The 15,135-nt window shown below is 43.3% G+C and overlaps 1 protein-coding gene across 1 annotated transcript; it reads right to left on the bottom strand.

Moving 5' to 3' along the window:
- Positions 1-631: 631 nt before the first annotated feature.
- On the bottom strand, positions 632-3,309 carry LOC133023167 (peripheral myelin protein 22-like). The gene is made up of 5 exons (XM_061090131.1): positions 3,206-3,309; positions 2,358-2,454; positions 2,078-2,171; positions 1,833-1,973; positions 632-1,690 (listed from the first exon to the last, which is right to left on the bottom strand). The coding sequence occupies exons 2-5, from the start codon at positions 2,433-2,435 to the stop codon at positions 1,539-1,541; spliced, it is 465 nt and encodes a 154-aa protein (XP_060946114.1). The 5' UTR covers positions 2,436-2,454; positions 3,206-3,309; the 3' UTR covers positions 632-1,538.
- Between the last annotated feature and the right edge of the window lie 11,826 nt (positions 3,310-15,135).

Genomic DNA, 15,135 nt, shown 5'->3' with positions numbered 1-15,135 from the left:
AGTTTTACTCAGAAGTTGTTGGAAACATTTGCATTGCACTGTGAACAAGTAAAAGAGAAATCATACGTTCAAAGGCTTTGACTGACTTGATTATTTTGAGATAATTCTGTCACTACAACATCTCACTATACTGAATGAGTAAAGTACAGCATCATGCCTGAATACTGCTTTGTTTTTCTCTGTGTTTTCTGTTGTATGAGCCTGTACAACTCTGTGTTTAACTTTTTGTTGCCTTGCAAAGTACTTTGTGACTCTTTTTTGTGAAAATTGCAGTATAAACAAAAATAACTTTCTTGTTTAATTCTGTTTTGTTCAGGTATTTCAACCATATCACAATATTTCCCCAGATGAATAACAGGATGTTGGGAATGTTTTCCCCACATGAATATGGTATTGAATGTCATAGCTCCACCGTGTGGAACAATTTAGCTACTACAAGGAGGCGTGTGTGACCTACAGGTCAGTTTCCCAAATATGTGTCATTTGCTTGTCCTCGGCTACACCCAATATTTCAGAGTAAGAAGAAATAGAATAGACCTATTTCTTCAGAGTAAGAAGAAATAGGTCCTATTTTCTCATTGTAAAAATCTACTGTAAATACATACTTTACTTATTGAAAATTCCAGCAGAATTAATTTCAAAAGGTTTATTTAGAAGAATACTGACAAAAAAAGGAAACAGTTTTGTACAAAGCAAATTAATCACAGGACATGACGCTTGCAACACAAAGTAGGCTATACATTTCAAGAATAGTAGATAAAAAAGCACCATTAGATTACAAAATTCAAAACATTTCTTAGTTGGCATATCAAGTAAAAAGATAATTCAGGAAAAAAAAACTTCTCGTGTTTATAACTACTTTTACATTTTTCGGAGGATTTACTCATTTTCCTTCAAGAAGAACAGAGATATTCTAAGTAAGGCACATTGTTCAAAACAAACTCAAAACAGACGAACAAGGGTTTTGGAAGAAGCTTGACACTCTGGCAGTTGAAGCGGCATCTCTTTGGCACAGCTGTAAGGTTTGTGACGAGACACAAGCTCCATCACGAAAACGAGCACGACAATGTTAACTTGACAACAATATGTACAAAAATGTATGTAAAAATGTTATAAATATGTCTAAAAACCACAGACACTATGTACATCTTTGTACTGAAGGAAGGCAGGATGATCTCGTCGTCGTCATCACACATGATGGATTCGTGCAACAAAAGTCAACATGTCACCGACAAATTGAAAAACACATTACGAGGACACAGCGTCGCCATGGGGATCGTTTGGGGGGGGGGTGTTAGTTTGGAATTCACGGAGCCGGTGATGGAATCATAAACCGCGGTGAAGCGAGATCACCTGCAGCGATCAACATCTGCTTATTGTGTTTCCCAATTGTCAGTGACACATGCACTTTTGTTGTATTGTCAGGATGTCAGTCTCTGGTCTGTGGGCAGTAGGCACAGTGCGGTGTTGTGGTGGAAGGGGTCTCCTCCGTACCACCTCCCCCTCCCCTCTGCTTTGCTCCCCCTTGCTCCCGGCTCTCATTCTTTCTTCCTCAGGACGATATAAATGAGGCCACTGATGAGAGAGAGGGGGAAGGCGACCCAGGCCAGCACGTAGGCGTAGCCGAACTGCCTGTTGTCGTCGGGAATCATCACGGTGTAGATGATCGCCGCGCACATCACGAACAAACCTAGGGAGGGGACGACAGGAGGGCGTGAGGAGGAATGTGGAGGAATTTGCAGGGAACATATCGGATGAGCTCACTGCTCCTCCGCCCTCCACCATCGGCTCCAGGGTGTGACCGGCTCGGCATGGGATGAAGTCATACTCACTGGCCAAGATCTGGAAGATGGCGGTGAAGAAGAAGCGTCCGCCCTTCAGGAGTTTGAAGAGCTGGAAGACGAAGGCGATGAGGGAGAAGAAGCAGAAGAGCAGGGACAGGATCATGAGGGCCTGCACCGCCTGGATCCAGTCTGAGAGGACGGAGCAGAACAGATGGAGGGGGGATGTGATTTTCAACACGTTCATTACTGTTGCTCTGTTGGTTCAGTTTGATTTTCCGAGGACGCCGACAAACCTTCATTGCTGGCCGGCTTGCAGTGGTAGCCTCCGTTGTTTGTCGTGCAGCTGTACCATAGATCTGAGGTAACATCCCCACCTACAGACCAGGCCTGGTACACACAACAACACAGTCATTTAAATACATGGCAGCATCCGCACCAGGAGGGAAGTCATATGCACCGGCCATGATAATAAATAGTCATTGCAATAACACAGCTAGAGTCTGTGCTCACTCCTTCTCATTTCCCATTTTACAGCATTTAAGAGTGAAATGAAAAATAAAAAGTTGGACTTACACTTGCTGCCGTGGACACGATGAGGAGGACGAGAATGATCAAGTGCATGACGAGCACTCCGAGCAGGATGAGCAGCATTTTGAGTTTTCAAGTAGAGCTATAGAATAAATAAAAAGACAAGTAGAAGTCAGAACCTCATGGATTTTTAAAAGTTCCACCAAACCCCCCTTGCAAGGCGCGGTGCCGTCGCCAGGTGGCGCCACATCCTCACTCCTCGCTCCACATCCCCCAACCGCAATGTTTACCTCAATGTGAAAGTATCCTCTTACATTCAAACGTAGAGAGAAGGAACTCTTAATTTCTTCCCGATGGTTCTGAAAAACGCTCAGGGTTTTAAAGTCAGAAACTACAAATCCTCGAGTTGGTTTCACAGAACACTATCGCTTTAAAAACCCGCAAGATATTTTAAATACAAATAATCATAAAAGCAAATCATGTTTTGCACATTTAGTTTTAAAGAGCTTTAAAGTGAGGAAGGAGGGAAGAGAGGTGCGGTCACTTCTGATCCACGCATGCTGCTGGAAAACAAACGCAATCCATCTGCGTAAAAAAAAACGCATTCCAGCGTAGTGCCGCCATGCGTGCGCCGCCAACCGTGCGCGGTTTTTATATAAGCGTTATTCTGGGATGCCTCTAAAAAGTCAAAACCCTTAAAAAACCCGAAATGGAGTAAAGCAACAGCACACAGGACAGAAAAGCCCTTTTCTTTCCGTGCGTAAATCCAAAAATCCATTTAAAAGTCCAGGGGTGAGGTCCTGTTGTTATGAGTGGAAGGAAAAGACAGGAAGGAAAAAGAGAGGAAAAGCGAAAGTATTAAAAAAACAAAACACAACACTCCTTCAACTTACAAAAAAGGCAAAGGCCCGGCGTGTGTGTGTGTGTGTGTGTGTGTGTGTCCGTGCGAGGAGTGAGGAAAGTATCACCGAAGCTTCTGCTGCGTCTCTGCGACTCGTTTTCCTCTGGAGCGACTATTCCAGATGTGGCTCACACGCCCCAGTCTGTCTTCCTCCGCCCCTGCAGGCCCTGCACGTCACCAGAGGCCCGCTTCCAACCCCCCCCCACTCCCCCCCACCCTTCCCTCCCTTTTCCTCCTTTCCTGTTCCTTCCCTCCCTCCAGAGGTATATAGACCTATCATCTGGATTATAGTAAAGTCTGCAGGATTGTGTGTGAGTATCATTGCGCAAAACCCCTCAGCTTGAATATTAGATTAGATTAGATTCAACTTTATTGTCATTGCACAAGTACATATGCAACCAAATGCAGTGTAGCGTCTAATCAGAAGTGCAAGAAAAAGGCAGTAAAAGTGCAGAGTATCGTGCATATTAAAGTGGAAATGTAATAAATAGGATCTGTACAGTAGAAATATATATGGACTATTACAGTACTAACAGGAATTGTAAGATTTGCTTTGTCCTCGGCTACACCCAACGGGTTCAGAGTAAGAAGAAATAGATCCTAATTTCTCATTGTAAAAATCTACATGTGTAAATACATACTTTACTTATTGAAAATTCCAGCAGGATTAATTTCAAAAGGTTTATTTAGAAGAATACGGACAAAAAAAGGAAACAGTTTTGTACAAAGCAAATGAATCACAGGACATGACGCTTGCAACACAAAGTAGGCTATACATTTCAAGAATAGTAGATAAAAAAGCACTATTAGATTACAAAATTCAAAACATTTCTTAGTTGGCATATCAAGAAAAAAGATAATTCAGGAAAAAAAACTTCTCGGGTTTATAACTACTTTTACATTTTTTGGATTATAGTAAAGTCTGCAGGATTGTGTGTGAGTATCCCGAGGTATTATTGCGCAAAACCCCCTCAGCTTGAATATTAGATTAGATTAGATTCAACTTTATTGTCATTGCACAAGTACATATCCAACGAAATGCAGTGAAGCGTCTGACCAGAAGTGCAAGAAAAAGGCAGTAAAAGTGCAGAGTATCATGCATATTAAAGTGAAAATGTAATAAATAAGATCTGTACAGTAGAAATATATATGGAATATTACAGTATTAACAGGAATTGTAAGATATAAGGACTATGAATACACTATGAGCGGGATAAAAATATAAATATGTTTAAATATGAATACACTATAGGCGGGGTAATACAGTAGTAAAAAAAAGTAACAGTAGTGCAAATGTACAAATGTTCAAATGATCAGTGGTTGGAGGAGGGGGTGTGGCAGTGTGTGGCAATAAGAAGCATATGAGTATCGTGCATATTAAAGTGAAAATGTAATAAATAAGATCTGTACAGTAGAAATATATATGGAATATTACAGTATTAACAGGAATTGTAAGATATAAGGACTATGAATACACTATGAGCAGGATAAAAATATAAATATATATAAATATGAATACTTAGGCGTATGGACGAAGAGTCTCTGCATCTGTTCCTGAGAAACTTTCATTGTTTCAACACAATCGTGACACAAACAGTGAATGAGAACGTGTTGCATCTGTGCTACAGTGAATTTTGTCTTATCAGTGAACTTTAAAACTGAGATATTTTCTGTTTGTATTCAAACTCCCAAAATCCCACTTCAGTGCAAGATATTCTTTGCCAACACATTTCTTAAAATGTGTCTTCACAACAGTTTAAAGAAGCCCTGCAATCCCTAACTAATCAATACTTTTATATATATATATATATATATATAGACTGCCTAAACTGGGTCCAATCAATAATATAGCATTTATACAAATAATCAATCCTGTGCCAGCTTTAAAATTGACAGGTTAGAATAGAATAAGACATTTTAGAATTAAGTCTGTAAAAAAACATGAATAGCATTTCACAATATATCATGTGTTTTCACTTACATCTTGTATTTTGATGACTCTTAACCACACTGGTGGGTGTGTGTGTTCCCAATGTGTTTGTGTACACTTGCACGAGCTAGAGATGTGTTTTTCATGTGTACAAATGAGTATACATATGTAGTAGATGTATTTTTATGGGATAAATTGCTGCCAAAGTTCTACATTGACACAATATTCAATGTCGTTGCCTATTTCCTGTCATTTTCTCCCTAATCCCCAAACCCCTGCAGGGTTTTTCCTGCAAAGTCTCCTTCCCAGTGCCTCAGAAACAATGTGCCGCATCTTCTTTGAAATCTTTTTTATATTTTAGAATAAACACAACTAAAGAACTAAACTGTTTATGTTTTCCTTGTGCAGGCCACACCTGAAATCCAAACTATTTGAGCAGTGGCTGTCAGGACGCTCAGGGTGACGCTGCCTTGTTCCAGATGGTTGCAGTTGGCCGGAGACAGGCTGGTGCACATTGGGCTTCAAAAAACACACATGGCCGGCATATTTTGTTTCTGTCCAGATATTTGTGTGTGTGTGTGTGTGTGTGTGTTTGGATGTGAGCATACCAGCCCTCTGGAGGCCCCGAGGTATGCCCAGAATGCCTGTGTGTGTGTGTGTGTGTGTGTGTGAAGCAGGCCTCCTGTTTACTCCTGCCTCTGTGGAGAGAAGGCAGCGTTTGTCCGGTGCCAAGGTGATTTAACGCGGTGCAATGTTTCGGTCATGCTAAATTGATGGAACAGCTTGGATCTCCCCCTCGTGGATGAGTGACAAGAGATCAGCTCTGCATCCCTCATTACACATGTGGTCTCGGGCCATTTCCTCACAAGCGACAAGGTTGTAAACCGAGCCAGAATGCAAACAACAAGAGTGACAAGAAAAAAAAATAAACAAAAGCAAGCATCGCATCAGCTGTTCTGAAGTCGGCCCAGCCCGAACGTTTGCTCGTGTGCGTAATTTCTCTCGTCTGCTAAACAGCTCTTGGCTCATCAGGTGGATTCCTGTGGTCTGTGTTTGTAAACACCAGTGGGGGGGGGAGGGAGAGAGAGAGAGAGAGAGAGAGAGAGAGAGAGAGAGAGAGAGAGGCCGCTGCCCGGGCTCGCTGAGGGACGGGTCAGTGGTGTGTGCCCTGGCAGAGCTGGAGGAGGATGATAGAGAGAGAGAGAGAGAGAAAGTGTGTGTGTGTGTGTGTGTGTGTGTGTGTGTGTGTGAGAGAGAGAGAGAGAGAGAGGCCTTTGACAATCAGCTGACCACTCAGCTGGACCGACCGCTGCTTAGGAAGATGTAATTGGTGCAGTGGTCCGGGAGGGGGGGGCAGCAGCAGCAGCAGCAGGGTGAGAGTGCAGACCCGGCTGCCCACATGGAGCAGGTGTGTGTGTGTGTGTGTGTGTGTGTGTGTGTGTGTGTGTGTGTGTGTGTGTGTGTGTGTGTGTGTGTGTGTGTGTTGCTCAGAGAGGCTTCACACACAGCGCCGCTCTGTTAGAACATTACAGAGTCAAACATCTTTCCTCTTATCATAACTGGAAATCAAATGACCGAGTAGCAGCTGTGATTCATTCCTCTGCACTGCAGTGAGCTGCAAAGTGCCCCGCCCTTTTCTTTATTATTTACTTTAATAAGTGGGTTAGCAACGGAGGTTTCTTCAGACAGTGGTTGGACTTTTATGATACATAATAGAAAAACAAGCACACATAGTCTTTTTAAATGAAGCTTAGTTGCGTTTTTCACCAAAAAGAAATAAAGATAAATCCTCAGTTGCTGTGAAGATGCTCTAACAGATCTGTGGCTGTTGCTTTGTCTCCCTTGATCTCATAAAGCATATTAGTGCCCATCTCACTGACTGATTACTCTGTGCTGTCATATGGCTCAACCATAACCAGGAAAGGTTGTGATCTTTTTTCGTTTTACATGGCTGATAGCGCTGGAAACCATCCAGGACCTACCCCCACCCCCAGGCCTGTTAAATGAAAACACGCAGCTCGTCTTCTCTCCTGAAAGTGACGGATTACAAAGCAAACAGAGGAGAAGAGGTGAGAGGAGCCAAACCGCCCGGTAACTGTAGTCACGGCCATTGTGGCGAGGCTGCAGCTGTAATATAAAACTGTCACACCCCTCTTTATGGAGACATGCAGCAGGACACAGGTGAGCTGTTTGCCAGAGTTAGTAAATACGAGTTTGAACTGTGATCATTAACCGAAGAACTTTCTGTTTCCCTTAACGTGAAAGAACCTCGAGCAAAGCAGCTGATCTAAAATGAAACCACAGGGGCGTGATGCTGATTTCACTGTTATTTAACGAAAAGGAAAAATCTGTTTTTAATAAGAAAGAGTACACATTACAGTGATTATGTAGTTTGGGCATGAATTGTACAATTCTTCTAAATAGTTATGCAGTTACATCAACTTTTCTGGATTTTATTAAAAAGTTTCTTCTTGCTAGCAAAGCAACTTATTCCAGGTCTGTGTGTCTCTGTTTAGAACCACGATTAACTGGACACAAACCAGTGATCATAGGGAAAGTGAAGTCGAGGTGGAACACTGAGACTGTCTGCTGGTCCGTGACAGAATGAGTCAGCCCCAGTTGAAGCCCGGCCCTGGTGTACAGCACGGGCTCCACCTGCAGGAGTGGCCAATGACTCTGCTGGACGACTCCCGGCCCCAATAGCAAACATGGGGACCGAGGGAGAGGAGAGAGAGACAATCAGGGATTAGCTTTAGGGTTTTTTTTACGCAAAGCGCCAACTGGCTGGGCTGTCTGGAGGAGGTCTTAGCGAAAACAGCTGGACAGGCAATTCCACTTGTGGGAATATGAAGGAATTATGGAACGCCCTGGTGCTCCTTCACCTATGGAAGCCGCTGCCAAAACAAAAGAGGAAACGCTAAAGCGCTGAAGTCAGGCCTGATCACATGTCGTCAGGAGGAGCCGACAACGCCTGCTCACTACAGAAACCTCAGGTCATCTGGCTGGACACCTCTGGGGAACATCTGGAGAGCCGATGAATCCTCACAGCTGCATATGGTCTTCATACTGTTTCACTACAGCACGAGTTAGTTTGACCCGTTGGTGCCGCGGCCTGTGACATACCCGGTCGCTTGCATCATTCTCTGAAACTTTAGACGGTAACTTTCCTTTTGCACATGCATCCTCTGCTCACCAGGATGTGTACCGCTCTTCCCTCTGTGCCCCCCCCCCCCGCTCCTCCGGGGCGAAGAGGCCTCAGTGTGCCACTCAGTGACTATCAGATGACCCCGTGACCCCAGAGGATCTGGAGAGGAGGCCCCCGGATCTATCGGTTAAAGGATCGCACACTTAGTGTCGTCACCCGGAGCTGTTCACACACATATCGACACTGACATCACAATGCACGTTAACAAAGACATGTTGAGCTCATGTGCATATTAAAATTCATTTCAAAAGAAACTTGTAATACGAAAAAAAGTTACTTTGCATATATACTTTTACCGTGTAACGTTTTATTGGAGTGGTAGGAGTAAAGGAAAATATTGAGCCTATTTGGGTGTATTTTGGGCATATTCGATTAGTGTATAGCTCATAAGCATTTTAAAATTCATTTTCAAAGAAACTTGTAATACAAAAAATGTTACTTTTCCTGGGTACTTTCATTGTGTAAAGTTTCATTTTGATAGAAGTAAAGGAAAAAAATAACCCCATTGGGGTGAATTGTTGCCTGGCCTTATTGGCACACATTGATGAGAATTAAAACATATTTCCTCAACTGGGATTTCTTAGGACTTTTAGTTTGTTGTTCTGGACACCTCATAGAAATGATCTATGCTGAAAAAAATTCTTTTACAATTAATTTGATTTTTGGCTCTCAAATGAGTTACTTTGCCTGGACAACATGGCCGTCTGTGCACAAGTGATCACAGGATCACATTAGAGCATCGCTGCCGTGCACGCCCAGACTCACCTCTCCCATCTCTTTAACTCTGAGGCTACAAATCGAACCATGACCGAGCTGCAGATCTCCATTGGCTGCCAGCGAAATCAGATAAAGCCGACCCAAATGTTTGAGAGGGGGAATGGGCTTGGTTTCTTTTCCTCAAGAAACCAAGCCCCGTTCCCCTTCCAGTGAAGCAACAACAACCAAATAAATCAGAGACATGCAGCATGACAGACTCCAGATTGTGGCACCCCAGTGATACTAAACATGTGCTAATCATTAGCCCCTGGCTTCCTGTTGAAGGCGATGTCATCAGCGCACACATCCCGACAGGCAGGACCAGCATTCAGAGCTCTTGCTCGGATTCGGAGGGATACGGGCCTCAGGGGGTTGGAATGAAGCAATAAAAACCTTATGAAAGAATTCCATTTTGATCGCCTCGCTCGCATTTCCACACAGTTCTCACAGATACGTTATCTTTGGATTAATATCTATGCTGCATCCGACACGCTTCACGCAAGTTACTTTTAATTCCAATCAATGTGCCTGAATAAATACTCCTGGTCATATGATCCACTTGCTGTAAGATCTGCAGCTGAAATCCCCAAAACCGCTCCGAGCAAAGCAAACAATTCTTTTCTACTTGTTATCGGCGGTTTTTCTCATTCCTGCCGCGGCGCTATCTTTTCTTTTCCAGGCAAACGCATGTGTGCTCATCTGACAGCGAACAGCGCGGCACTTCCTTTGCAGGCGGACAATTCACAGCTTATGCGAGAGAAGGTGTGTGCCAGCAAATGTTTTCTTTCCCAAAGAGATGCCAGCGCTTTGTATCTCTTGTAAATCAGGAAAGGAGCCGACTCTAACTGGTTATTAGCACACTGCTGTGTGAGGCACGGTTTTATCGTGGCTGAGTGGAAATGATATAGGGAGCTGAACCCGGAGGTCAAAGGTCACGATGGGCTAATGTAAACACTCTGAGGTGAGATGTGTGTGGGTTGTGAGTGCATCTGAGGTCGTCCGGATTGTGTAACACATGGTTAAACACTTGGAACAGACTGAGATTGAGTCTTTGTATAAAACAGCTCAAGGGTGAATCTGCATATTAGCAGTGGTGTATAAAGTACTTGAAAGCCATACTTGAGTAAAAGTACAGATATCTTACCTGAAAGTGACTTTGGTAAAAGTACAAGTCACCTGTCAGAAAATGACTTGAGTAAAAGTCCTCAAGTAGCTCATATTAAAAGTTCTTAAGTATCAAAAGTATCTGGTGTTGAAATGTACTTAAGTATCAAAAGTAAAAGTACAAGTACCAAAATTAAAAATGCAAAGTGCTTTTTATAGTAGGTCTATACAGACACAAAACAACCCAAAATGTTTCTCCACAAGATTTAAGAAAAATGTTAACAACAATATGAATATAATGTATATAATGTAAAAAAAATTAACCCTAGATGAGAGAGAGAGAGAGAGAGAGAGAGAGAGAGAGAGAGAGAGAGAGAGAGAGAGAGAGAGAGAGACAACCTCCGCTGCTCAAGTAACGAGCCAGTTTGAGAATGTAAGAAGTGGAAAGTACACATATTTTTGTTCAAATGTAACGAGTAAAAGTAAAAAGTCGTCAGGAAAAGAAGTACTCAAGTAAAGTACAGATATGTGAAAAATCTACTTAAGTACAGAAACAAAGTATTTCTACCTCGTTACTTCCCACCACTGCATATTAACAGCGTTTTAAGAGCTTCAGGACTAGTTGTTGTCTTATGTAAAAGACAAGAGGGAGAAAACACATGAATAAGATCATTCATAAGATTTCCGCTGAAGGAGCTTTTCGTTTTTATCTGTGTCTGGATCGATCTCGCTGCTTGTGTAACGAGTCTGGCTGCTGACAAACATGATCATGGAACGCACCAGTTCAGGGAATTCAATTTAGCAGTGCAAGGGAATGTATTTAGCATCTAAGCAATACATTTCTGCAAATGCATCAGAATAAAATGAAAATAGAAAAGTAAGACGACGATATTTATATATTTTTTAACCAGGTTAGTCCCACTGAGATTAGAGATCTCTTCTTCAAGGGAGACCTGGCCCAAGAATACCAGCAACACAGTTTCAACATAATCAACAGACACATATATTAATTACATAAATAATACGTATAAGTACTTGCACTAGGGCGACCTGGACTCAAGATATTTTACCATGAGCTTTAAACTCTGAAATGATGAGTTTGTGGAGTTGAAAATCAGTCTGAGAATTAGTCTGTGCATTTCTCAACTCAGTAATTTGGAAGAATAAAGATTATGACTTAAGTGATCCGGTTTAAAAGAGAAGACAAATAAGGAGGAATTTCCCCCGGAATGGTTTTGCATATAAAAACAGAGCAGTGACTGAGGTACAGCCAGTGGTGTATAAAGTACTTGAAAGCCATACTTAAGTAAAAGTACAGATATCTTACCTGAAAGTGACTTCGGTAAAAGTAGAAGTCACCCGTCAGAAAATTACTTGAGTAAAAGTCTTAAAGTAGCTCAAAAAGTACTTAAGAATAAAAAGTATCTGGTGTTGAAATGTACTTAAGTATCAAAAGTAAAAGTACAAGTACCAAAATTAAAAATGCAAAGTGCTTTTTATAGTAGGTCTATACAGACACAAAACAACCCAAAATGTTTCTCCTCAAGATTTATCTCAACTGACTGAAAAATTTTAACAACAATATGAATATAATGTATATAATGTAAACATTTTGAACCCTAGATGAGAGAGAGAGAGAGAGAGAGAGAGAAAGAGAGAGAGAGAGAGAGAACCAACCTCCGCTGCTCAAGTAACGAGCCAGTTTGAGAATGTAAGAAGTAGAAAGTACACATATTTTTGTTCAAATGTAACGAGTAAAAGTAAAAAGTCGTCAGGAAAAGAAGTACTCAAGTAAAGTACAGATATGTGAAAAATCTACTTAAGTACAGAAACAAAGTATTTCTACCTCGTTACTTCCCACCACTGGGTACAGCACACACAGGGAGACCAATGTGCTTTCGAGTAAACCTCTCAATGTGACTTTACTCGAAATAGGAAGATATAACAACTTGTGAAAACACTGTGCATGTGCAGTGTTCGTGTGGTGTGATATCTGTGGTGGGGGCAGTGTAACTGAGAATGGTTCTCTGTTGTGTGTTTCAGTCGGGCGGAGGAACCGGGTGCCGAGCTGTTCTGGAGTCTGACGGCTGACTGCATGAAGGATCCGAGCACTTTGAGGCACGTGGCCGCCTCGGCTCAGCAGAGGGAGGATGACAGCTTTCCAGGTTCCCTCTCATCCTCCTCTCTCTCCTCTCCTCCTCCTCTCCAGCCCTCACCAGCTCTCCCAACATGTTGTTACCAAAAACACCTCCCCAGTACACCAAAACAAAGAAGATAATACTGCAATACGGCGCTCATTTTGTTTTTATTCTCGTTGCCATTTGTAGACGAACACGGTTTGGGAAACTTTATTGGTTTTGGCGAATGCGGTGATACCCATAAGTAAGTGATGGATAGCCTGGTGACGGCACAGTGGCCTGGCCAGAGGAAACTGTGGCCGTGCCGTAAAGCCCGCCTTGGAAAGCAGAGACTCTGTGTTGTGTGTGCTCATCCGTCGGCATCGGTCTGGACCGCGGCCCAGAACCGCCACGATTTCTGCAGCGAGCCCACTGACAGCTCCTCTCAGTGGCAGAGGGAAGGAGGAGGTGAGGATGATATTGGAAAGACTCTGGCAGGAGACGCCGCGTTGCACAAGCCGAGCCACAAAACCCACACGGAGACGATGCACACACTTGGAAACATCCACAGATTCACAGCCAGGTTTCCCTCACAGCCCTTCCCTGACCTGAGGATCAACCCAAACACAGAAACTGATTATGATAATAGATTTACTGCCCGTGCTGGTGGGAATGGGAAGCTGGTCAGCCGGTGAATTGTGTACAGATTGGCCCCTAAAGGACGGGCAACATTTGTGGTTATGAGTGAAATGATTTGGCAGCTAACGGGTGTATTTATATAAAATGTGATTCAGACATTCGGGAGAAAAAGCCAAACACGTATCTACACACACACTCACACAGTTCATCTATGTGCGGCCTTTTCTCGATCACACATCACTCACACACACACACAAATCACTCACACACACACAAATCAATCACAAACGCTGCCTGCAAAGCCTTCAGGGGCAATTTGGCCTTCAATGTTTTGCCCGAGTAAACATCAGCGCACATGAGGAGACGGGCATCGAACCATTGATCCTCTGGGTGGTGGACGACCCAGGTTTCCCCCGTACCAAACATCCAAACGCACAATCTTTTCTACCGCATGCTAGTGACCAGCATACACTAAAACACAACGTATACCGACAGGCGAAATGATGTAGAAAACGTTTAAGGTACCACAGAAACCGAAACTTCACTGCAGACAAATCCGAGGGAGAAAATATACATTAGAGCAGTGGTTGTTTGATTGTGGGATAACGTCTGTGAAATGTGGAGCGTAAACACAACAGCAGTTATCACTTAGCGGGAAAGACGCGTCTGAAATCCCCATGAAACAGTTAATGCGATGAATGAAGAAAAGCCACATGAAGAACAGTTTAATCCGCTCGGCCTTCAGCATCAGGGCCATTCTGCTCCAGCAGGATTTTGGAACATATCGGATCCCACCCACTCCCATCCCAGCCTGACCTCTTGATCCAGCGTGATGAGAGCTTTTGGGATGTATTGTTATGCTTTATGCATTCCAGATGAGACCTCAGCCCCCCCCGCCCCCCCCCCCCCCCCCGGCCCATACCCGTGTTTCAAAACATGTGTTGCGCTGAGTTCCTGTATGTAATGAAGTTCGCCCTTTCATGACAAAAAAAAGAGAGATGGGGTGTGGTCAAAAACAACAAGCATTGCTGTGCACGGAGAAAGAAAAAAAAAAACATATTTGCATTTTTTAACATCCACAAAGACTTTCTTTTAGGTTTTTTTTCTCCTGGAGCAACGAGGTTTTTAAGGAAGAACGACTATAAACGAGACCTTTAGCCAAACCAAAAACTGAGGTTTCCAGCGTGCAGGCGGAAAAATTACATTAAATCCCAAACTGGTCCATATGGTTCAGGCAAGTGTTTAACATGGAGAAGAAAATATAGCATGGCAGCTGGGATTGAGCTCTCTCTCTCGGTGGGGGGATGGTATGGAAAGAGCTAACTGAAAACAGGCATTGTTTTTTTTATATTTTTCCATTATAAAGTAAGCGTTTCAAAAACAATCTGGGCTCTCGTTACACTTCAGCTTCGGTCTCGTTAAAACAAAAAGTGTTGGACTCCTGCGAGATTCAATGTCGGATTATTGGGTTTGATAACTTGTGTTGTTGGTGTAAATACCGCAAGTACAAGCTTGTGTTGACTACACACACGAAGGGAGAGCGAGTCAGAGGCGTGTGGAAAACAGTTCATATCTCTCTCTCTCTCTTTCTGGTGCGTTCACACACGCACTACACTACACTACACTACACAGCTTACAATCACAATGCAGCTGACCACCTGAAAGTGCCACTTTAGGGATGTGGGGGTTTCCCGAGGAGAGTATTTCATTCTCTGAGGTCATGGTTGGGTGTGTGGATCTCCAGTCTGTAAAAACGACACACATGGTTGTGGGAGGAGGGAGGAGGGAGGAGGGAGGAGGGCGAGCCGGCCCGGGTCCCGAGGATCAGCAGACACACTGCAGTGTGCGTCTCTGCTCCAACGGATGACTGGAAACTTCTTGACAAACTGGAAACTCTGTGTTGACTTCTCGCCACCGACTCCGTGACGACTGCTGAACGCCAACTCTTTCACTTTCACAACAGAACTGACTTCATGTCCAGTGTCCCGGCAAAGGTCTGAACATGACCTGTGCTGCATTTGACCAGGAAATTCCAAATTCTCTCAGTAGTTCTTTCCATCGATTAGCCTTCCATTCTGTGTGTGTGTGTGTGTGTGTGTGTGTGTGTGTGTGTGTGTGTGTCCACGTTGTGTCTGCTTGAGTCACTGTCTGGCTTTCTTCCTTCAGCGAGA

The sequence above is a fragment of the Limanda limanda genome, chromosome 17 (genome assembly GCF_963576545.1).
Source record: "Limanda limanda chromosome 17, fLimLim1.1, whole genome shotgun sequence".
Classification (NCBI taxonomy): domain Eukaryota; kingdom Metazoa; phylum Chordata; class Actinopteri; order Pleuronectiformes; family Pleuronectidae; genus Limanda; species Limanda limanda.
This window is presented reverse-complemented; position numbering and strand designations above follow the sequence as displayed.